The sequence below is a fragment of the Sinohyriopsis cumingii genome, chromosome 3 (assembly GCF_028554795.1).
Source record: "Sinohyriopsis cumingii isolate HCF-2022 chromosome 3, ASM2855479v2, whole genome shotgun sequence".
Lineage (NCBI taxonomy): Eukaryota > Metazoa > Mollusca > Bivalvia > Unionida > Unionidae > Sinohyriopsis > Sinohyriopsis cumingii.
Window position 1 is genome coordinate 135,121,909 of NC_142963.1, and position 24,930 is coordinate 135,146,838.

General features: G+C 35.6%; 2 protein-coding genes across 4 annotated transcripts in view; one reads left to right on the forward strand and one right to left on the reverse strand.

Moving 5' to 3' along the window:
- Positions 1-84: 84 nt before the first annotated feature.
- Positions 85-16,918, forward strand: LOC149803919 (mediator of RNA polymerase II transcription subunit 20-like). Its single transcript, XM_089953734.1, has 4 exons — positions 85-179; positions 5,568-5,710; positions 7,269-7,543; positions 14,546-16,918. The coding sequence occupies exons 1-4, from the start codon at positions 166-168 to the stop codon at positions 14,765-14,767; spliced, it is 654 nt and encodes a 217-aa protein (XP_089809860.1). The 5' UTR covers positions 85-165; the 3' UTR covers positions 14,768-16,918.
- A 1,711-nt stretch (positions 16,919-18,629) lies between these two features.
- Positions 18,630-24,930, reverse strand: part of LOC149803920 (urocanate hydratase-like) — a 50,638-nt gene continuing 44,337 nt past the window's right edge. For all 3 annotated transcript variants that reach the window (XM_089953732.1, XM_089953731.1, XM_089953733.1), the window contains exon 21: positions 18,630-23,099. In XM_089953732.1, coding sequence (XP_089809858.1) covers positions 22,959-23,099 — 141 coding nt within the window. In that variant the 3' untranslated portion in view covers positions 18,630-22,958. The remainder of the gene's footprint in view (positions 23,100-24,930) is intronic.

Here is a 24,930-nt window from a genome sequence, read left to right on the forward strand (position 1 = left end):
AATCTAACAATTTTACTTCTGCTTTAAATTTGAGATAACCAGAATTATTTCTTTTCGTATAATTATTTTCACATAACTATTAAAGTTTATTACTACAATGGCTGCCTCCATGAATGAAATTTTGTTGTGTTTCATAAGCGCTTAGAGAAATAAAAAAAAAGCAATATGGGAGTTGTTTGGTAACAAGAATTATTTATATTGGAATTTTCCTAATTGCAGTACTTTCTTATAGTTATTAAATGAGCTGTAAATTGTAATATACTTGTAAGATGTTTTAAATTGGCCACCCCAATTTAAGTCCAGCCCGCCAAGGGGGAGCTCGACATTAGAACCCGGTGTTTGCTCATCTGTACTTGCATCAGTCTGCCCGTGAGATAGTCCATATACTAGATATATGTCGATGTTGAAGATTTTTAGATCAAGCTTAATGCGTTATATATATATATATATATATATATATATATATATATATATATATATATATATATATATATATATATATATATATATATATTTCTAACTGAATAGAAGAAGGGCTCGACAATAAGGTTACTTTTGTATTCAATTTTTAACACAAAAAAAAATTGGTGCAGACCACTAATATATGTGTGCAGAATGTAAACCACTGAAATTTTCATTGTACATTTGGTCTCCACAACACTATTAACGTTATAAAATAATAAAATATAGTGGAGAATAATTTGCTGGTTCAAGGGCTGGATATAATCTCAGCATGGTTTCAGAGCTTGGCGTGGTTTCAGAGTATCATGGATATATTGTGATACAGTCCGTGTGTAATGTCCTTAAACTCTCCAGTTTATACACAGATAGACACATGAAGCGTGGGTTAATATGGGTTAATAAATGTGCCAACACTTGAAATTTTGATTATGTTCCTAGTGCTGGGGGTAGGAGTAATTTTACATAAATTAAAAATATTTCCAGATTTGTGGTTGCACTAAATAGTTTAATACAACTGCAGTCAAAGATGTACTCTCCCACACCAAAAAACCACCAACATGTATCTTCAATAAATATCCATACCATCAACATGTATACATTACTATCAGGGAATGGAGAAACAGTATCATTAACAAAATTCGCCTGGCAAAGTGGATCGTTGTATAATTCAGAGGTCTCGCTAGGATTTTAAAACTATGAGTCCAGGACTCCTATTTTGGAAAAAACAGGAGTCCCACCAGCAAAAGTTGCAGTCCCTTACCAGAAGCATATTGTGCATACCTGAAGTGGCTAAATTTCCAGATGGTTAGAACCAGTGGTTGCCATTGAGTTTAATTTTCGAACTTCTTTACAACACTGTTATATAACTCTTGTTTGTCTATTAAAGTGAGAGTGAATTATGTCAGGCCAAGGAAATGTCTTACTCCAGTCTCCATGCACTAAGCTAAGCGTCACACATAGTTTTCCATGTGAAATATCAGTTTTAGCAACTTCTAGCACTGTTTAATCTCATTACAATCTTTGCCAATTTGCCCCAAAATACTTATCCAAATTTGCAAACAGCATTTTGTCTAACTCTCAACATGTCATGATTTCGAGGTTACATGTACTGCTTGTTTGGCTACACTTGGAAACAAACACAATAACGAAAGATAAAGTTGTTCATTTGATGTACTCTTACACAAAAGTGCATCACTGGGTCTTTCTATCTCTGTATTCAGTCATTGTAAATATCAGTACATTTTCCCACCACTCTGCAGCTAGTCAAGCCTTTGATCTTGTCGCGAAGCTATTGTGTCTCTTACAATGACTACATGTACATCTGGGGGTCTTTCAGCCGCTGAATTGATCATTTGATCAACACATTTTACCACTCAGCAGATGGTTGAAGCAGGACTGGCGAGCCCTTGAATTTGCCATCTGGCAAATGTGTGCATATGGAGGACTCCTGTATAAGTTTTTCTGCATCTCAGGTAAAAAAAATTTGTACAAATACGTGTGATTAAGTGTTTCCAAGATCTCTGTAATTACCAAGTGAGTTGCAACCCCTGCATCATAATGCTTGAACATTTCATTGTCAACCATTCAAACAACCATTATTGTATAAAGTTTGAAATAAATAAAAGTGGCGACAGTTGTGTACAAGATATTACTTTAAATGAACTGTTGTTGTTGTTGTTGTAGAGTTTAATGCCATTTTTCAGCACATGATAAACTATACATGGCGGCCAGTATTAATGGTGGAGGAAGAACCCGGGAAAACCCTGGAAAGAACCACCAACCCACAAGAAGCTACTGGAAGCTTTCTCATATACCCACATAGGCTGAATCCGAGACTTGAACCCACGCAGACAGAGGTGAGATGGTAGTGATCCGTAACAGAGAGCGCTTTAGACCACTCGGCCACTCGGGGCCCCTTAAATGAACAGAAAAATTTAACACATAGTTACAAGTACAGTATAGTACATGCATAAAAAAGCTAGGAGAATATGAACAGCTGTTCATAATGTGTTGCTGTACAAGAATCCAGTTTTGCATTCAGTATGAAATATGCATTCTTAACACCTGTAAATAATGAAATAGAGATGTAGAAATAAAGTATGGAAGACCTTTACCCCAATCATGAAACTTCGTCATAACAGCTTGGAGAAGTTCAGCAGTTTCCCAAGTGCTCTGTGTCCCTCAGTTTCATAACACACTTCATTAAGAATTTCTTATTTCTCCAAGCTGTGCCAAAAATAAAATTGCCTATGGATCTGTCTAAAGTACCATTTAGGAGAATATTTCATTGCCTGAAACTGCAGCTTTGTATCACCACAACAATGTGATCAAAAAATATAAAACATGTTAATAAATACCATGAAAGTTACCCATTGGATACGTTTTTTACTGTGGCATAAATTAAATAGAAACATTTCTAAGCCAGAATACTTACCATTTTTACCAAATTTAGTAAAATATGATGCTTTAGCACTTAATGACAACTGACTATTGTGACCTTGAGATTAGTTTCAAGTGGTAACACTACTTATAAATCTTAGATATCTGAGGGACAGTGTAGTGACAGTTTCCAGTTTCTGTACATGTCAGTTTCCAGTTCTTGTATATAACCATTGATATCATAAAAGTATAGTTTACATATTAAAAATTGCAATTTTCTTTGGAGCAGTGTATAGGAAAGGGGTGGGTTGTGATCATGTTGCATGATGTTTTTGTTTTTTAATCATAATTTTCTGAAAAAGAAATGTTTGATTCAGGGACATCAGTCAATTTCAAGTATGGAATTAAAATCAGAGGAAGCCTGAGCCGTATATAAATGCTCACTGGAAATGCACTAAATAGTTTTTGTCTCACTGGTTAAGCCACACACTATTACACTATAAAAATAAAGTTTCATAAAACAGAGGTCTCAGAAATGCTTAATCATGTGTATTGGAATACACATTTTTTATCTGGGACACAGATATTCACTAATGCAGGATTCCTCCATACACATGCATTAGTTGTGGTGCAGATCCAATGGCTTGCCAGTCCTGCTTCAGCCACCTGCTGAGTGTGAAAATTGATCACTTTAGCTGTGCTGATATTTACAATGACAGAATTCACTGGCTGAAAGGCCCCCAGATGTACATTTGTCATTATAAGAGTACATCAAAAGAACATGATGCAGTAGCTGGGCAGCAGGTTCAAAGACTTTGACTAGCTGCTGAGTGGTGGGAAAATGTGCTGATGTTTATAATGACTGATTTCAGAGACCGAAAGACCCAGAGATGTACTTGTGGTCATTATAAGAGTACATCAAATTAACAAATTTAGCTCCTTATTGTGTTCGTTTCCTAGTGAGCAGAATAAATAGTGTGTGTGACTTCAAAATAAAGACACTTCGAGACTTGGACAAAATGCCATTGCAAAATTTGGATAAGTATTTTGGGGTTAAACGTCAAATTGATGAAGATTGTAATGAGGTTCAGAAGAGTGCTAAAGTTACTAGAACTGATAGTTTGGATGGAAAAGTACACAAGAAATTATCAGAACTGATAGTTTGGATGGAACAATAGCCAAGTATAAGAAAGTGTGTGATACCTGGCTTAGTGTTTGGAATGTGGTCTTTGCTTGAATTGACAAAATTCAGTCTCACTTTAATGGACAAACAAGAGTTATATGTCAGTGGTGTAAAGAATTTGGAAAATTAAACTCCATGACAACCACTGGTTATTCTCATCTGGACATTTAGCCAATTCAGGTACGCCCAAGATACATGTGGGGACTTCAACTTTTGCTGTGGGACTCCTATTTTTACATTAATTGGAGTTCTGGACTCCTACTTTTAAAATCCTTGTGAGACCTCTGACTACCTAAGCTCCTATAATTTAAAAACAAAATGGCATGACAAAGCTGATCCATACAGGATTATTCCCCATTGGTTCACACCATCAGCCCTCCCCCAAATTTCTGTAAATGTATAAAACTAGCGCTAGGAGAAAATGGACATCAACTCATGCACATTGTAGGCCAAAACTGAATCTGAAACCTGGGTAGCCTAAATATGTTTTTGTACCAGAACCCAGTTGTAATACAATATGAAGTCATGAATTCTTGACACCATTATAAACATGGAGATAAAATATGGACATTTTTTCAATAAAAACTTTCCACACTGCCAATCATGCAGAGATGTTTATTTCTACCTCTCTGAGAATGGACATTTTTTCAGTGACTGCATATCAGATTGGCATCCAGGTGATGCCCCAGGGATCTTGCCATACACCTCAGAACATAACCCCTGGGTCATGACAGAATTGAGATATATGCCTTAACATAAATGTTATGTACACTTGTATGGTATAAAAGTAGAAATTTCTAACTGCAGCTCACATTGACCCTTGGACCCATCATGAACCCCAGAGATTTAGCCCCTTGATTGTAACATGGAAACTACTGAGATCCAGTCATTTAACCATTTATACCCTGAACACAAAAAGGACAAAGTCATATATGCAGCTGCGTTGATCCTGGCTTCCAACCCTACCCACAGGACTTGACTCCATGGTCATAGTTTCTGTTGAGATTTCCACCATGTAACTATATATACCAGTACACTTACTGGGCATGAAGAGACAAAATTATGACTGTAACTAAGGGACAGTCCTTACCACCAAAGACCTAGCCAGAGATTATATCATGAAAACATGAGATTCCCACTTTATAACCTTGTATGTTCTTGCTGGGTGTGAAAAGCTAAATGTATATGCCGGTGTGAAAAGATAAATGTATATGCCCTGGGGTAGTCTTTAATCTCAGTAGTCTACTTGGCATGCTCAAACTTCCATGTGGAGGTCAGAATGGGAAAGTGTGGGAATATGTGTTCTGCAACAGAATTCTAATTACTAAATATAGTAAGTCTAATAGTGACAAATTGAAAAAGGATCGACAGTTTATTTCTTCACAAGGTCTATCAGGTATTGTTGATTTATAACTAAATCAGTTAAATTAATTTCTTAACGTAGACTGAATTCAGAAAATATTTCTTGACATTTTTTTCCATATTCTCTAATGATATACAGAGATGTACCTTTGAATATTTTTTTCCCTTTATTTTCTACTAGTGTTTACCCATATCCAGTGCCAGAGGAAAAGAGTGGACAGCAGGTTGTGGACACTATACAAAAACAACTAGAGTTGTTAGGGGCACACAAGTCTGGCAACTTCTGCGTGGACTGTGAAAGTTACCAGTCCAACCTACAGACAGGTTAGAGCTAAGCACACCCATTGGCTCAGCGTGATCCAGTTTTATCAATAAGGTGTCATATAAGCAATCAGGGCCATATTAAGCTGTCCATTAGGGTTTTACAGTGTGATTTTGATATGACCACCTGCTGTAGTCTCTTGTGTGCAAAGACAACAATCAAAAATTCATAGTCAAGTACAGGTTGAATTGAATTAGTGTCTATGATGCTTCTAGTCTGAACCATAATTGAGCCATTTGCCCTTATCTGGTGAATTCATGACAATCCCTGTCAGAATTACATAAGCATTTGTCACTAAACTTAACTCATTTGCATTCTATCCAGCACAAATATACCATTGTCAAGACACTATATACATTCTGTGAATTTTATCTTTGATATCAAAGCTTTGCTTCTCAAGCATTTTTCTCCATGTTAATATTGATTTTAAATACCATAGCCAATTGTTATTTATCCTCTACAAGACTTTGTTATTTATGTTATTTATCCCCTACAAGACTATGTTATTTATGTTATTTATCTCTACAAGTCTTCTGAATGTTTGGAATCTCGAGTGCAAACCCATGATCCACTTCCCACAATGCATTACCAATGGGTGATGGACACAACTCTGCAGTCTGTTAACATTTTTTAAAACTGTTTGAACACTTATATTTACATGAAAGTCACCAGATCTCATCATTCTTCAAAAGGCAAGCCCATCATGTTGTGTCATAACAAAGAATCTAATCCATGTCATTCTATGCTAAGATAGGTAAGTCGACCTTTTTTTGGCCTTCAGTTTTGATGTGGCACAATAACTTTGTCACTTTTTTCCTACCCATGACAAGTTTATTGGCACCATGTGGTGCAGAAATTTCATTTATGTCAGGCCCTTGATAGTACAGTTATCGTATAAATAGAAGAAATAGAATTATCAGTAATTCAAATATGCTGTTGTGACCAAATGGTAAACTGCCATTGGTGTCTTGCAAAATTTTGTTTTAGTGACTTATGCTGAATTCAGGAGAGAGCACCTTTCCAGAAAAAAGAGTGTTAAAAGTTTGAAATCACTTTATATAGGTCACTAACGGTTCAGTTTCATGCAATAAAGAGTATATATATTGGACATTTTGTGATTGTAAAATAATGAAAGTAATACAAAAAATGCTCCATTAAAAAATTTCAAAGCATTATTTTTGTTCCAGTCAATAGAAAGCCACAGTGGCTCACTGGTTAGCATGCCAGACTTATGACTGAAAGGGTGCAAGTTCTAATCCTACCATCAGACAAGCTTGGGTCAACTACCATGGAGTGTCCTTGGGCAAAGCTCTTTACTCCAATTGCCTTGACACTAAATAACCTATTAATTATTTTACAGTGCTGTAAACCACCAAACCAAGCATAGAAAAGTATTCTAGTATAATAAGACTTGTAACTGATTTTCTGTTTTACATGTGTTAACTGTGTATAATAATTTTTGTTGAGATCAAGGATTTACTCATAGACTTCAAATGAATCCATTAAGGGATGATTGCCAGAACAAGAAATGCTAATTTTATCATTTATTATTATTGACAGTTACCCAGCAACGCCTCTTGCACTTGTTTCATAACAGCGAGCAGCCAGCAACATGTTTCTCTGTGCTGGACAACGGCATGTGTCTGGTATCTGATCTCCTGTTTGAGGTTCTGATTCTCAAATTGACCGATAAAAAGTCAGGCAAGGACAGTTACTACCAGCAGAGGAAAGGCTTTAAGGTGGAATCCAAGGGTCAGCGTTATGAACTGGGGGACTTCATTGTTAAAGTTGGCTCTGTAATTTTAGCTTCCAACTTCAGAGGGATTTTGATAGAGGTAATAAATAGCATGATATGTATGTATATATGTATGTACAGTGCAACCCCGCTTTAACGCGATTTCGGATATAACGCGGTAGTGGCGTGGCTCCCGAAATTTTATATATTCATTTGCTCATGAATTTTTTTTTTCTTCTCAAAGTACATGAAAAATTGTATAAAAAATTTATTATCATCATGGGGAAGAGATTGCGTATGAATTTTAATTTAATATGATTATGGCCTGGTTCCTGAAATTTGAAATACATGTATGTGTACTTTTCTTGTACCGGGAAAGAATTTTAATTTTTAAGTATGAGAAATAGTGTGTAAAACGTTTATTATCATTTTGGGGAAGAGTTCACGTATTAATTTTAATATAATATGATCCTGGCGTAACTTCTGAAATTTAACAATATCACCAGATTCTTGAAGTGTTATGCCAAAATAAACATTATCGGAAATGTTACTTATTACTGGTCCATGAGTAAAGCCAGTAAGTCGTCTTTGTGATTGTCTTCAATTAATTCTATATACAATCATTGCTCAAACAATAGCCAACATGTGTTTCTTCTTTAACTGCATACACAACCAAGCAGCAGACAATGCGGTGGTTGATAAAAGATTCTCACAGTTTAATAAACATTAAAAAAACCAAAAGCCACCAAGATGTTTGCTTAGCTTGGCGGTGTTATTAGACGCAATCAGTTGACCAGGAAATAATGTCTGCTTCTTGAGCTTGAAATCAAAAGGGTATGAAATTGTACATGGGTTCTACTTTAAATTTTTTTTATAAAAGTGACTCTTGACCATTGCAGGCCTACTGCACTTAGTTCTTGGGTTTTACATGTGTATGGGGTTTACTTATGAACTTGTTATTAATTTCCTATTTGTTAAAAAATATTGTACCATTTTGGAAAAGCAAGTTCACAAATGCAATTCGTTCTCTGCACTTTGCACAATTTTTTTTATCATTTTGGGAAAAAGACCATGTATGAATTAGACTATAATACGATATGTAATACGATTGTGGCGTGGTTCCTGAAATGTTAAATATATGTATGTGTATTTTTTTTGTATCCGGAAAATACTTTAAGTACAAGAAATAGTGTGTAAAATGTTTATTATCATTTTGGGGAAGAGTTTGTGTATTAATTCAAATCTAATATGATCGTGGCTTGGCTTCTGAAATTTAACAATTTCACCAGGCTCTAAAGTGTTATGACAAAATAAACTTTATTGGAAATGTTACTTATTACTGATCCATGAGTAAAGCCAATAAGTCATCTTTGTGATTGTCTTCAATTAATTCTGTATACAATTGTTGTTCAAACAATAGTCGACATGTGTTTCTTCTTTAACTGCATACATAACCAAGCAGCAGACAATGTGGTGGTTGATAAAAGATTCTCACAATTTAATAAACATAAAAAAATGAAAGCTGCCAACGTGTTCGCTGGGCTTGGCAGTATTGTTATATACAGTCAGTTGACCAGTAAATAATGTCGGCTTTATTAGCTGGAAATTGAAAGGGTATGAAATTGTACATGAATTCAGCTTTTAAAAAATGATAGAAGTGACTCGTGACCGTTGTAGGCGTACTGCACTTAGTTCTTTGGTTTTACATGTGTTTGGTGTTTGTTTATGAACTTATTATTAATTTCCTATTTTTTATTAAAATATTTTACCATTATGGAAAAGCAAGTTCACAAATGCAAGTCGTTCTCTGCACTTTGTGCAATGATTAGTATAGTAATTTTCACACATTTCTTTTGATATTCACAAAATCTGAAGTCAAAGTTATATGCACGCTGAAAGCATGTGTTGATTGTTAATTATTCTTGCTGTAGTCGTTCAAACGAATAGGTGTACAAGCATTATTTATTGGAAATTTGCAATGGATAAATGTACACGGAAACGCATATGAAAGTTTTAGCAGTATGAAATTTGTGCAGACACCGTTCATAGACCCTGGGACGTAATGAACCGTACGTGTGCTTTGTCTTTCTTAACCTAATTTTGGTGTTAATTTTTCCTATTGAATTCAGACACATAATGATCCGTGATATTATTGTTGAATAGTTTAAATATGTATGCAGCTTTTGCAATGGAATTACGTGTTTCATGGATTAATTTCAAGCCCCGACGGTACAATGTCAGACGGCAAATAAATGGTGTTGATACTCTGTTCATGCTGTATATTAGACGTTGAATTCAGACACAATGATCTGGTAAGAATTTATCGAATATTGTAAATCTGTGTGCAGTTTTTCAATGGAATTACATGCATTATAGATGAACTGCATGCCACGATAGCATGATAGTAAATGGTGTTGATACCTTATTCATCATATACATTAGACATATGTGCAAAGAGTTGTTCTCCGAAAAAAGTAAAATACTGTAAAATCCCCACATTAACGCAACACTGATATTAACGCGATCCAATTTTTTGGACCCTAATTATCGCATTATAGCGGGGTTCCACTGTACCTACCTACCTACCTACCTTTCTTTAAGGGCATATCAACACAATCCTGGCTGTATAAGTGCTAAGCAAAGGCAAGGTAAATTGGTAAAGGCAGAAGCATTGCCAAAATACCAAGGAATACCAAAAGTTAAAGAAGTTACAAAAAATCTTAGAAAAACAAGATACAAAGAAAGATGAAGAGAAAAAGTTACATTATTTTAAACACAAGGTCATGAAAAATGACCTTTTCTTGAAAGGTTTGTGAAAATTTTTAATTTTGAGGGAATTTGGAGTTCACTTTTTTCTTTGCATTATTTTCATTCCATTGAGAAAAGAAACTTGACTTAAAATATCATAATTAATCAGTTTGATGGCACCTACCATTTGCCGTCTTTGTAAGTGAACAAAGGAATTTAAGTAACTCATGAACTGTATGTTTGTATGATCATGCATGCATGTTTGTTTCATCTTCCAACAGCATAATTCGCTCTGATTTTGATACTGTCTTTGAGTTATTGAAACTTGATTAGTAATGCAGAATTGATCCATAGATATGCAATTTAAATCACTCCGGCAGTGCCTGGAAAGTGTTCTTTTTAAGCCAAATGGTTTGAGAAGTCAGACCTAAAATCATGGTTTAAAAAAAAGATCCCATTTGATATTAGCACAAAGCATTTTGGATTTATTTGTAAGAAAAGCTTTGATGTAGCTTTATTGCAAGAGCATGCCATTTCCAGTCATGGAAAAAGTATTAAAATAAAACACCCACAAGGATTTACCAAAACAGTTGCAGCCAACAGTGCCACTTTGAAATTTCTTTAGCAAAACTACACCCTATTTGGACATGGAGATTAGTACTTCATTTATTCTGAGAACTTCAGCAAAAAGACAGTTAAGCAGCCAGTGTCAACCAACATCGAAATACATATGCAAACAAGATGTTATGAAAGTTGAAATCATATGGACTTTAAATGTTGTGAATGGTCATTACAGTTTTAAATTGTGTGATGAAAACATTTTTCACTTGATGTTACCAGATCGTTAAGTAGCTTTGCAGTATTTCTTTGGGGAAAGAAAGACTACATATTTGGCTGTCTTTGGCGACATTAAATTGCAAATTATCAACAAAGTCTGGCAGAGCAATGCACACGTTCTTCTATTTAATGGGTCTTTTAACAAGGACTTGCAAGCAACTTGACATGTACATTTGGCTCTTCTAAGACAACAAAATAATGATACATTATTGTGATTCAAAATTCATTGGATATACAAAAGCTGAAAGTCTCCACAATGTATTTGAAGAAGCATTAACAGATCTAGGACATGGTAACATGATAAAGATTTCCATTTTCATAAGTCACAAGTTCTGCTTCTCTGTAGGTTATGAAGTTTGTAAAAAATGGTCAGTGAAAGTACATGAAAAGTTCATGAATTTTATTTCTTAAAGTCTGTATGAACTCTGTTATTGTTATTAGCAAGCTTGTGTTCATTACAGGAGTTCATATTATTTAAAATGGGGTCTACCAAAAAATGTAACTCTTTCACATTGATGCTACTAAATGAACTGATGGATATTTGTTTTCTCAACATCTTTTTGTTTGGGAAGATGTTTTATCATTTGAATATCAGATAAATTAGTCCTTTATTAGCTATAAACACTATTTCAGTCTTTGTTCTATTGTGCTACATCTTCATTGGAAGAAACCGTCTCCAAAAACATTAAAATTAGGAAAATAAGCCCAGCTATCTCTTGAATCTAATATTTTTGGAATGACAAAATTTTGTCTTTCCAATCTATATAGCATATATAAAAAGGGTATAAAAAGACCAGGAAATTTATATTTAGAAATGCGTGGGAACCATGTATATAGCATTTATAAAAAGGGAAGAAACTCTTACCCATTATCTCCCCATATCACTCAAAGTGATCACACATCTAATGATTGTTTACCTGTTTAAGCTTCATTTTAATACATTCAGTATCAGACCACATAACAGGCTTTGAAATAATGAATTATTTTTTTTACTAACCTATAATATCACGTCTAAATTGCAAAGAACCTGCTAAAATCAAACAGAAGCCAGTTAGTTTCAAATTCCAAAATTATTATTCATTAACTACTACTCAAAACAATAACAACTGCATTTTACAAACAAAACTCATTGTAGGTCCATTTCTGGCCTTCTATTTCTTGATCCAGCAGCAGCATGCGACAGCTTGGGTTATACTCCTTGATGTCCAGTGGCATGTGACAGCTTGGGTTATACTCCTTGAGGTCCAGTGGCATGCGACAGCTTGGGTTATACTCCTTGATGTCCAGTGGCATACAGCAGCTTGGGTTATGGCCCTTGATATCCAGCAGTATGCCACAGCTTGGGTTATACTCCTTGATGTCCAGTGGCATACTGCAGCTTGGGTTATGGCCCTTGATATCCAGCAGTATGCCACAGCTTGGGTTATACTCCTTGATGTCCAACAGTGTGCCACAGCTTGAGTTATACTCCTTGATGTCCAGTGGCATACTGCAGCTTGGGTTATGGCCCTTGATATCCAGCAGTATGCCACAGCTTGAGTTATACTCCTTGATGTCCAGTGGCATACTGCAGCTTGGGTTATGGCCCTTGATATCCAGCAGTATGCCACAGCTTGGGTTATACTTCTTGATGTCCAACAGTGTGCCACAGCTTGAGTTATACTCCTTGATGTCCAGTGGCATACTGAAGCTTGGGTTATGGCCTTTGATATCCAGCAGTATGCCACAGCTTGAATTATACTCTTTGATGTCCAGTGGCATACTGCAGCTTGGGTTATGGCCCTTGATATCCAGCAGTATGCCACAGCTTGGTTCATACTCCTTGATGTCCAGTGGCATGCCACAGCTTGAGTTATACTCCTTGATGTCCAGTGGCATGCCACAACTTGGGTTATACTCCTTGATGTCCAGCAGTATGCCATAGTTTGGGTTATACTCCTTGATGTCCAGCAGTATGCCACAACTTGGGTTATACTCCGTGATATTCAGCAGTATGCCACAGCTTGGGTTATACTTCTTGATGTCCAGCAGTATTCTCCAGCTTGGGTTATGCTTCTTGATGTCCACTGGCATGCCACAGCTTGGGTTATACTCCTTATTTCCAGTGGCATGCCACAACTTGGATATACTCCTTGATGTCCAGTGGTATGCCACAGCTTGGGTTATGATCCTTGATGCACATCAGTATTCCACAGCTTGGGTTATACTCATTGATGTCCAGTGGCATGCCACAGCTTGGATATACTCCTTGATGTCCAGTGGTATGCCACAGCTTGGGTTATGCTCCTTGATGCACATCAGTATTCCACAGCTTGGGTTATACTCCTTGATGTCCATTGGCATCCCACAGCTTGGATTATACTCCTTGATGTCTAGTGGTGTGCCACAGGTTGGGTATGCTCCTTGGTGTCCAGTGGCATGCCACAGCTTGGGTTATACACCTTGATGTCCAGTGGCATGCCACAGCTTGTGTTATACTCCTTGGTGTCCAGTGGCATGCCACAGCTTGGGTTATACTCCTTGATTTCCAGTGGCACGCCATAGCTTGTGTTATACTCCTTGGTGTCCAGTGGCATGCCACAGCTTGGTTCTACTCCTTGATTTCCAGTGGCATGCCATAGCTTGTGTTATACTCCTTGATTTCCAGTGGCATGCCATAGCTTGTGTTATACTCCTTGATTTCCAGTGGCATACCATAGCTTGTGATATACTCCTTGATTTCCAGTGGCATGCCATAGCTTGTGTTATACTCCTTGATGTCCAGTGGCATGCCACAGCTTGGTTATACTCCTTGATGTCCAGTGGCATGCCACAGCTTGGTTATACTCCTTGATGTCCAGTGGCATGCCACAGCTTGGTTATACTCCTTGATGTCCAGTGGCATGCCACAGCTTGGTTATACTCCTTGATTTCCAGTGGCATGCCATAACTTGAAAGCATTTGTTAGGTCATAATTCTTAATGTCTGGTGAGTTAAGGAGCACCATCATTAGATATAATTATGCAGCTGGTCCTTGTAAGCTCTTCCAATCTGATTTTATCATTTTGCATTGTGTGATTACAGAGATAATTTAATAAGGTTTTTACATGCATCAATGAATTAAGTACCCTGTGCTCTTTTCTATTTCTTTTGATTACTTAGTGCAAAAAGTGCACAACATTACAGCCTTTCATGGATTATACTTCTGCCATTCATATAGATTTTACCAGCCCTTCTCACACTTTATTACAAATCATTATCATATTTCCAGTCGTGCTTTTACTTGTTAACTAATTTTTGACATTTAATTGATATATTACATGTTATTCATTATAATTCTGGATTTTATTGTTGATTTTGCATATATAACCTTTTCCAACTGGTCAGTAGTAGTCTATCTGGTATAATTTCTTATCATCACTATTGAAATCAGCATTTGGGGGCCAGTACAAAGAGCTCTTATACTTTTATTATTACCAGATTATTTTGGTTGGTCACCTTACCAATTTTGCTGATTATTAGTATCTCTTAATTTTAGGTGGAGTACTGTCCATGTGTTATACCCAGTGAGTGCTGGAACCTAATGAAGGAGTTTATACAGAGCTTTATGGGCAACATAGCAGAGAACCCTCCTGCTCATATTAAATCAAAAATGGACACAGTCTACACACCTGAAGACACAATCCAACAATACCTGGAGCATTTTAATAATTTTAGGAAGGCAACAAGTGCTTCAGTGCCTGCGACTCCAAATAGATGAGGAACATAAAGACAAGTAGAAGTGATTCCAGAAAATTCCAGCCTGAAGAGATCTGAAAAATTTAACTTGGCAAAAGTTTTATTTATGCAAGAGAAAGATTGTTCATCTTGAAATGTTTTATGACAGGTGTCTAGACCTGAATAAATGTTAAAGGCAAATAAGTCTGCAATGTTTACCAAGCTAGTTAAACAATGGTACTTGTTGTTCTAAATCAAGCCGTTCAGTCAAACCAATTAAAAACTTGACCTTCCTTGATCTGTACCTTAGGCTTACAGCTGGCAGCTATGTAATTTTGTCAGACATTTTGAATGCTATACCTTGCTCTGTATGTGATTATTTCAATTGTTGTATGCATTTTTATCTCTTATAATGTCAAGATTTAGTTTGTAAGACCTGTCTTTGTTGAATATTTATAACAGTTTAAGTACAGCACCCTTAGGAGCCTCATGAAATTGTTTTCTACTACTGCATATTTTTACATGATGAACAAGTCAATAAGCAGCCAGGAATTACCTGGACAAGTGCATTGGCTAGCACCAAATGTACGTCCTCTATGGTTTATATGGTTACAAATTTTGTACATGTTTACAGGCAATAAACTAACTCAACTAGCTGTTATACATGTAAACACTGCAGCCTTATTCAAATAGATTGGCAAAAACAGGGCAAACAAAATGTCCATCACACATTTGGATTTTAATAGTAAATGTACTTTGGCACTTGAACAATGTATCTCCTATTGATGTCAGATGTACCTTACCCCTATTTCTAGATTCAGTTTTCTTTTGACTGATTGTCTTCAGTATCTGAGGGTCATAACTTTATCTTTAAAACAACAGAGATGGGTCTCATGTGACACCCCAACAGGATTAAGTGGAAGTATATTTGAAACTGAATATCATCAATAAATATATGTACATTCTTGCACAGTGAGCAATAGTCAACCAAATTAGTTTGTGTATTGTCCTCCCCATCTGCACTTGAATTGTAAAATTTTGTTTAAGATCTTTGTGGAAGGATACACAGAACTTTTTTCTCAGGAAAATAACAGTGCAATTTAACTTAAGTATTTATCATGGTCACTGACACATCACATCTACTGAATTGTTTTTTTTTCTTTGAGGGGTGCTGTATATTACTGATTTCATTTCACTTAAAACTGTATAGATTAAAATTTGAAACAATCCATTGGATAGTAGAAATAGACATATTAAAATATATTTAACTTTCTTTTCGGGGCCCCAAGTGGCCGAGTGGTCTAAAGCGCTCTCTGTTACAGATCACTGCCATCTCGCCTCTGTCTACATGGGTTCGAGTCTCGGATTCGGTCAATGTGGGTATGTGAGAAAGCCTGCCAGTAGCTTCTCGTGGGTCAGTGGTTCTTTCCGGGGTTTTCCCGGGTTCTTCCTCCACCATTAATATTGGCTGCCATGCATAGCCTATTGTGTGCTAAAAAATGGTGTTAAACCCCACAACAACTTTCTTTTTCTACAGTTTACAAAGGTTTTTATGCATTACTGTAGAAACACTTTCTTTGTGTTATACAGTAGCTGATCAGTCTCCTCATTTCTTGTGAGTTATTTGTTCTGACTGCTTGAGTTACAAAGTTTTAATGGTCCCTAAGTTTTCGAAAGAAAATGAAAAGTTGTGTGATATTGTCTATCACTGCATCATTTTTTTGGTTGCAGTCAAATTGTCAGCCATGGTCTCTTTAATTTTTAGAATATGATCTGCCAGTCTTAGAAATTTGATCCACTCCGAAAATGGAGTAGGGATAATGTGATGAAAAGGATTGATAGCTGATAAATAAGTGTTGTACTAAAGTTCCTTTGAGCTAGGTACATTGTCTGGAGTACTTCGAATATTTTGAAAGGAGTAAATAATTATTTGCAATAGCAGATTGGTGGGGGGGGGGCAGAAATTGCAGAAATCTCACTATCTTGCAATCAGGCTTAATATCATGGCTCAAAATGGGTATATACCGGTATATTTAATTTCTCAAAGCTATACAATTTTGCTATATTATGGAATAGTTTTCATTAAGAGATTTACAAATGCAAATAAAAGACATTCGGTACAAGGTGTTGTAAGAATTGTTCTAAAGATGGACTTCTGAATTGTTATACTTTTGTAATAAACCATCACATTGCATTCAAGCATCACTTATTTTGGTCTGGTATGACATGGTCTTATCTTGAATTCTCGAAAATTCTATTCAGCCCATAGATCATCAGCCTCTTTGAGGTACTCCTGTCATTATGTTTGTAAAACCAGGTCAGTCAGTTTGTGCTAAATGTTAAAATTACTTTAATATCTTTGTGTGTGTGATTTGGATTTTTAAGGTAGCTTTAAAACAAAATCAGTCATATCGCTATGATGTCTGCAGTGTGGCAGTTTATAGTGATGTCTAGCACTGGGGCATCATGCCACAGACATGTAGCATGATGTCCCACCCAGTCACAATATCCTGACACCAGGCCGACCAGTCCAAACACTAACCTCTTAATGCTGAGCACCAAGCGATGCAGCTGTTAGTACCATTTTTTTAAGTCTTTGATATGACTCGGCCAGGGACTGAACCCATGACCTACCATATCCGAGGCAGACTCTCTAAAAAATAGGCCACCGGAGCAGTTCTCTTTAATATCTGTAAACTCTGGGCAAGTTCATGAACAGAGGCAATCATCATGTTGTTTAATCTGTTGGAATGGGCAAGTCAATTGATTAAACACAAAGCAAGCCTCAGTCTTTGCAAGAATTTATCTCTGTCATTATTTCTCAATTTATAACAATGTGAAGATTGTGCATGACAAAAGAATTTATCACTGGCTGTGTACATTCAAATTATCTTCTGAAACTGAAGGATGAGCCATATTTTCATATGAACCCCTGTGTGAATGTGACTGTCCTTTTAGATGGAGTAGCGATAGATTTTCAGTATGGCTAGACTTGCGGGTTGGCTTATGCATGGGTCATGCACTTTTTAATGTTTTATCTGTTCAGTTGGGGCTGTATGTTATCTTATATGCAAACAGGCTTATATGTGAGTATGTATGGTACATCAACCAGATACTTTAATATTTGTTCTCAAAATGTTTACTACTGCTCGAGGACATTAAAATGGAACAAAGTTCACAACTTGACAAATTGATGCACACTGTAATGCACATTGTGAACATATTTGTGTGATAAAATATCACCATATTCATGTAATGGTGCACCTAAGGCACATCACTGAAGAATAGTCGGGTAAAATTGACACAATTCTTCGGCACATTAGATTAACCTAACTATCACATAAATGGGGTTAATTTTGAATTACTCTACAATGATTTGTTCTCATGGTGCTATTTTATTAAAGTGTTAGATTGATGATAAAGTTGGATTATGGGTGATTAATGTTGGAATTTGGTGAAATGGGCTTATACATGAGTATATATGGTATTAAAGTGTTAGATTGATGATAAAGTTGGATTATGGGTCATTAATGTTGGAATTTGGTGAAATGGGCTTATACATGAGTATATATGGTATTAAAGTGTTAGATTGATGATAAAGTTGGATTATGGGTGATTAATGTTGGAATCTGGTGAAATGGGCTTATACATGAGTATATATGGTATTAAAGTGTTAGATTGATGATAAAGTTGGATTATGGGTGATTAATGTTGGAATTTGGTGAAATGGGCTTATACATGAGTATATATGGTATTAAAGCTGTTGAAACCAAAATTGGAAAGACTGACTCGTCATAGTTTGTCATCTTTATTAGACTGAGTGAGTTTTTGTTTTTTGAAAGATGGTAATAGAGGAGACAACATAAGTGGAATAAATTGCTACAAGAGAGTCAATATAACAAATATTACATTCACATTTTTTTATTGAACTGAAGTATGATTCAAATTTTTTAATTATACAAAGAATAAGTAAAGTGTGTACCTGATGAATAATTACAGAGCTGTGTAAGAAATATTACTGCATTTCATGTCAGGTTATTAAACGTACAAAAGATGCATTCAGTGTTTCTTATCAACAAATTCAGAGTCATATACATCAACATATAAATTTGCTTTCTCACACCATTGCTACGTCAAAATGTACATGCATCTGGACTTGGAACAGTCTTCACAGCTTACATATAAGTAACATACAGGCACCAATATTTTGGTCAAAAAGCAAGGGGTACAATCATATATTTTTTAATCAACCTTGAACCTTGATCTGTACAGTTTTTTATACTCTTTAGTTCTACAACAAGATAATAACAAAAAATTAAGTACTTTTCTCTCTAATGAAAATAATTTCACTAGTCCTGCCCAGTCTTTGATTGAAACAAATACACTATATAAATGACATGCCTGCCAAAACAGTTTTTTTTTGTCATATGAAAAACAATTTTTTTAACGCAAAAAGCATTTCAACAAACATGATTTTCAGTAATGTCAGAAATAAATGAGAAAATAACAGATGTTATGAGATAAAATTTTGGACCACCACTATTAACAGAATCTAATCCATGGTGGAGTTTGCATCGAGACAAGGAAATCCCAGTCAAGGGTTTACATTTGTCTTCCCACAAGGCTAGTCTTGTTACAAACACTAACATAGATTATTTTTCTCACCCAATGTTTTCCATTCAAATTAAAATAACCTGCACTGCTGCAATATCAGATTTAACAAAATACAGCATTCATTCATCAGGTACTATTATTACCTCTGTATTGGTAGGTCATCAAGTCCTATACTGTATGAAAATCTGAGTAATTATCTAAGCAGAATCTAGCTATACATGCCACTCTTAGAAAAGAAATTTTATAATTGTTACATGTATTGGAAGTATTACACCATGACCATCTTGAGTCACATGCTATTGTTTGTAAAACACCGTGCATTAATGTGATTATTTTAATGAATGCAGTGGTGCCTTGTTGACCCCTAGTATACAAGTTTAACATGAGAAAACAGAAACATAAAAACATTTGATATTATTACCATATTATCTGATTTAATTGATGGACGTCAAATGAAAATAACAATAAATACTGTTTATTCTCTAATTAATGCCCCCAGTGGTGTTACATTTTCCAAATGGGGAATTTATTAAAGCACAAAAATGACCACAAAAGTTCTTTAGATCTACTCTCATAATAGCCATATGTACATCTAGGCTTCTTTCTGCCACTGAATTCAGTCATTGTAAATATCAGCTCAGCTAAAATGATCAATCAATCAACACATTTTCCCACTCAGCAGCTGGTTTGAAGTAGGACTGGTAAGTCTTTGAACTTGCCACCCAGCTATCGCATCATGCTTAGCACTACATGTGTTCCAGTGACTTCAGTAATGTATACAATTATATATATATACATTGTATCAGCGTGATCAACTGAGACTGCTGCAGCATTTTGTTGTAATCATGAATCTGAAGCAGATGGGTATTGAAAAGCACAGGTCTTACAATATGCCATTTAAATTTTCTGTTCTTTAAAAAGGGGAGAGGGCATTAATTACAGTGGGGGTGTTAAATTAGGAATATATAGTCATTAGTATCTTTTATAATGATAACTTTTAACTTTCATTCGATTTGAAAAGTTCTATGGTAGCCAGTGATATGATATTGAATGTGTATAATGACTAGTATGATTTGTATGTATTGGACTATTCATTGAGAATTATAGATCTGTATTTCTATGTGACGTACTGATACTGTAATTGATACTGATTGTAAAATTACCACCATGTATTAAAGACCACTCAAATACCAAGCTAAATAATGTGAGATTTCGCATTCATGATTTTCATGGCAGTATATCATTTCTGTCGTGGAAATATCACAAGTGTTGCTTTTAAAAGTGCATCGATAAGCTACATGTAAATGTTTATGTGGAATAGCACGTGGACTGATGAATGAACCACTCAGTAAGTGCAGGAGTTTTCATCTGCAATTGTTATTATTATGTTTCATTCAACTGGAGCAGACTGGGGGTTAAAGAAAGCAGGTTTGACATAACACATTTCTGGTTCTTGCAAAATCTGCAGCAGTTGTAGAGTGAATTAGGATTTTGTAGCCAGTGATGTGTATAACCTGTGTCTGGAACAATGTTTTCTGTTGGCTTCTAGTGTAAATATTTTCTCATAATGTCATAAGTTTAGAAGTCAACTTGGGCAAGTTTGCATTTTTGCCCCAACCTGTGCCTGTGAAAAAAATACATTGCTCAACTGGCCCAGGTGCAAGCACATGGGATACATGGGAAAGGTAGAATGTATGAACAAGTCACACAAATCACTGGGATGTTAGTTCTTATGACATTAAATCTTGACAATACAGGAAATGTGGGGTTAGTGTACATTTTTGGTTTTTCATTCCTTGTTTTTACATCCTCCCTTGTCCTTGTCTTCATCTGTCTGTCATTAAACTACATATTCTAAATTTAGTTCACAATCTTACGTATAAGAAAATCATCCTACTTGATGTTTCTGTGTTCTTCACCTACTCCTTGTACCCCAAAGTGCAACACAATTTTAAAACAAAAAGTGTATAATAAAGTTGATGGTGTCATGGGACCCAACAGTGAGGATTCAAACAGTTTATTCATGTGATAAACACTGATGTTCGTAGCTGTTTTGAGTTATATGATATGCTTTTATTTATGACCTCTAACAAAATACCTTGACTTAGGAATGTCTGCCTTTCTCCGAATCTTTTGTATGGTGTGTTATCAAAGTCGGAGAGACCTCAAGTTACTTTATGAGTGAATTTCTTTTTGTTATATATCTCTTGCTGTTTGATTTTAAAACAATTCCATCAGGCACAGCAGAAGACAATAAGGGTTTCTTCCCTTTAAAAGTAGTTCCTAGCATGTGAACACCATGACTGAGACACCAGACAGATGAGAAAAGTAAGGTTAGCAAGTCAGCTTGATTTTTCTGTTGCATGCATGAGAAATATGTCATGTAAACAATAAACCAGTTTTGCTTAGAGCCCTTGTGAACTATCTTGTAGGTAGTTTAAACAACAGATTATCAAAGAAGCAATTAAAAATGTAAGGTGGTCTCACAGACTATTTAACTGGCTGAGAATATCTATGGTGTGGCTTTAAAGACTGAAGTGTGAGAGCATGTTGAATGTTCAAGTCATCTATTGTTAAAGATTACTGACAAGTCTGTGATAAGCAGCAATTAAAAAAACAACTTATTTCGCTCAATATATAAAATGCAAAACATTATTACTTTGGTAACTGGTATAATGTACAGGTCTCACTTATTTCTGAAGGTAAAATGCAGCTGTGATGAGCCATATGCAAAGTAAGCAAAATCCAGCAAAATTTGTTTATTTTTTGCACACTGCAAACACCATATTAACATCAGTTATTCTAGAGTGTATGACATCTGCTAACATCACCCAAGATGTATGACACTTCCTCACTGAAATTCAGATACAGAAAGATTTTCTATGCTGAGAAAAATTCATCATGATTAGTGGGGAATTCTGAACAACAGTAACAAGTCTCTAAGTGCAAAGATACTTGCATTACCAATCCCCCCCCAACTGACGGCAGCAAAGACTGCATGAAATTAAGAAAATAATGCATTGTCCAACTGACTTTAAAGACAGATACTTGGTACATTGTTTAATTAATTTAATGTGTCTGATTGTGAACATGTTCATGTTTGTAGTGATGGTATTGGACAATGCTAAATTTATCAGCTATTCTTTTTTGTAAGCATATTAAATGCTGCATTCTAAAAGTTTTCTTTTTCTTTTCCTCTTTTCAAAATAAAGTATTTCCAGTAATTTTGTATAAGCTTACACAAAAGATAACTTCTTCCCCACCGGACAATGTTGTTTTTTTTTATCATGCACACAAAAACCTTGTGGGTGCTTAAAACACGATTTTGAGTCTTCACCCCCTCACCCCTCAAACACTGGGAATATGGCAGGTATGAATGAAATGATGAATCACCAGACAGGAGATAAAAGCATTTTCTACGAAATCATAATCTGTCTACTGAAAACAATTCTTATTAGCAGAAATTAATGTCTCAAATTTAGATGCAGCACTTAAAAGGCAGTTACTACATGGTTGACAAACAGCACACAATGAAATTGGCCACCTATAAAATGGAAATTCCAAATATAAAATTAATGACAGGTCGTATTATACAGGTAAGGCTTTTGCAATTTTGTCAATTATTTCTTCAGGGCTCTGTCCAGGATCTCCTCATTGGTCACATGGTGTGGAATGGTCACCTTCAGCATGGGGTTGCTATCCATAATTCGACAGATTGTCTCCTCTGCTTTGTTATTTCCTGCCCAGCACCGTCTGGCCACCTACAGTGTAAAATGATGTCTCTCAAAAAACAGTGACAGAAGAAGCTCGCAAGATACAGGTTGCGGGTTTGAAGAACCTAATATTGTGAACATCTCATGCAACAGGGAATGCTTGGAACTGTCCATCAGAATAAATTATTTGCTATAGAGCCTGGGTTAGCTGCCTTGGGAAAGCACTTATCTCCCAAGTCTTTGACATGGTATAGCCATTCAGGTGTTACAAGTGCCATTAAAGCCAATAAAACAAACAAAGCAAAGCAAATTGTATAGTCGGTTTTCTTACCTGTGACAGTTGAAAGAATTCATTTTGCTTTTAACATTAAAATGCCCTATTTTTATTAGAATGGGCTCTAACCATTGAGCACGAGGTGGCTGGGATTTCCCTTCATGGTGGAATTTTGTTTCCCTTTAATAGGATTTTTAAGAGAACAGATGTTTACTCACAAATATGAATATCCTCACCATTAGGAACAAATCTTGAGTAGCAAAAAAAACAACACCAAATGGTATGGAGCAAACAAACATAACTCAAGCCTTAAAATCAGGTCAGAGTGACCTACTTTTGGTATGGGTTAGTTTTCTATCCATGAAATGCATCCACATACAGTCTACATGAGTGTGTGTGAAATAGAAACTGCAGCTGTAAGTAATGGATTGCTAAAAAAAAACAAAAGTCACTCAAGCATATAAATTGGTCCTAATCTAGTTTTATATGGTCCAATTATTCATCTGGACAAAAATCCAACATACCAATTTTCATTAGTGCTGATTTGTTTTTAAATACTGTAGGTATATGGAGCTGGTAGATCAAAATACCAATGTTATTCCGACAAAAATTGGGGCACAATGATCTATTTTTGTACTCCTCTCTGTATCTGCATACCAAATTTACTGAGTGAAGATGCAGCAAGGTCAAAGATATTGATGGTGAAAAATACAGATAACTGAAATTATGACACATGGATCTATCTTTTTATGGTTGAGTTGCTCTCCTTAAGAAGCATTAATGTACCAGTTCTTTAAATGAAGATAACATAGGTTCCATGACAGATACGGTGTAACAAATAGCTGAAATTACACATGTAACAGTAAATTAAGCACAACATTTGGTCACATTAACCTAGTTTTTCAGTTTTAGTACTGTTAGGTTACTCTCACTGAGATGCATTCACATACCCATCTTCATGTGAGAAGGTAAAATTGAGTCTAAAGTATAGGAGCATAAAGAGCATATGCCTAAAAATAGAAAAAGTGACTTGACTGAAATCAAATCAAAGGTCCTGAGGAAACAATTTATTATTAATGAATAGCTGTAAATACAAGTGTCATGCAAGTGTGAAAGCTGGATCACATTAACCTAGTTTTGGTATGGCTGTGTTAAATGTCACCGAGATGCACAAAACATACCAAAAGGTCGAAATTCAAATGTCACTCAAGCATTAAGTCACAGTGACCTAGTTTTGACATAGCTGCATTAACCTTCTTGAGATGCATTTAATTGCCATTGTTTCGTGGATGAAGGTGAAATAGGCTCCAAAATATATGGGTATAATGAACAGAAAGCTGAAACTATAAAGTCAACCAAGCATGAAAACTGGGTCAAGCTGACCTATTTTTTGTACGGTTGAGATAATTTTGTATACTAAATACAATCCGAGTGATTCAGAGTATAAACAAATAAATAGTTGAAGGTACAAAGGTCACTAAAGCATGAAACTTAGGTCACAGTGACCTAGTTTTCATATAACTGAGATACTTTTCCTGGTATGCATCAACATACCAATTTTCATGACTGCTGGTGAAACTGGGTCATAGACATTGAGTGTTTAAT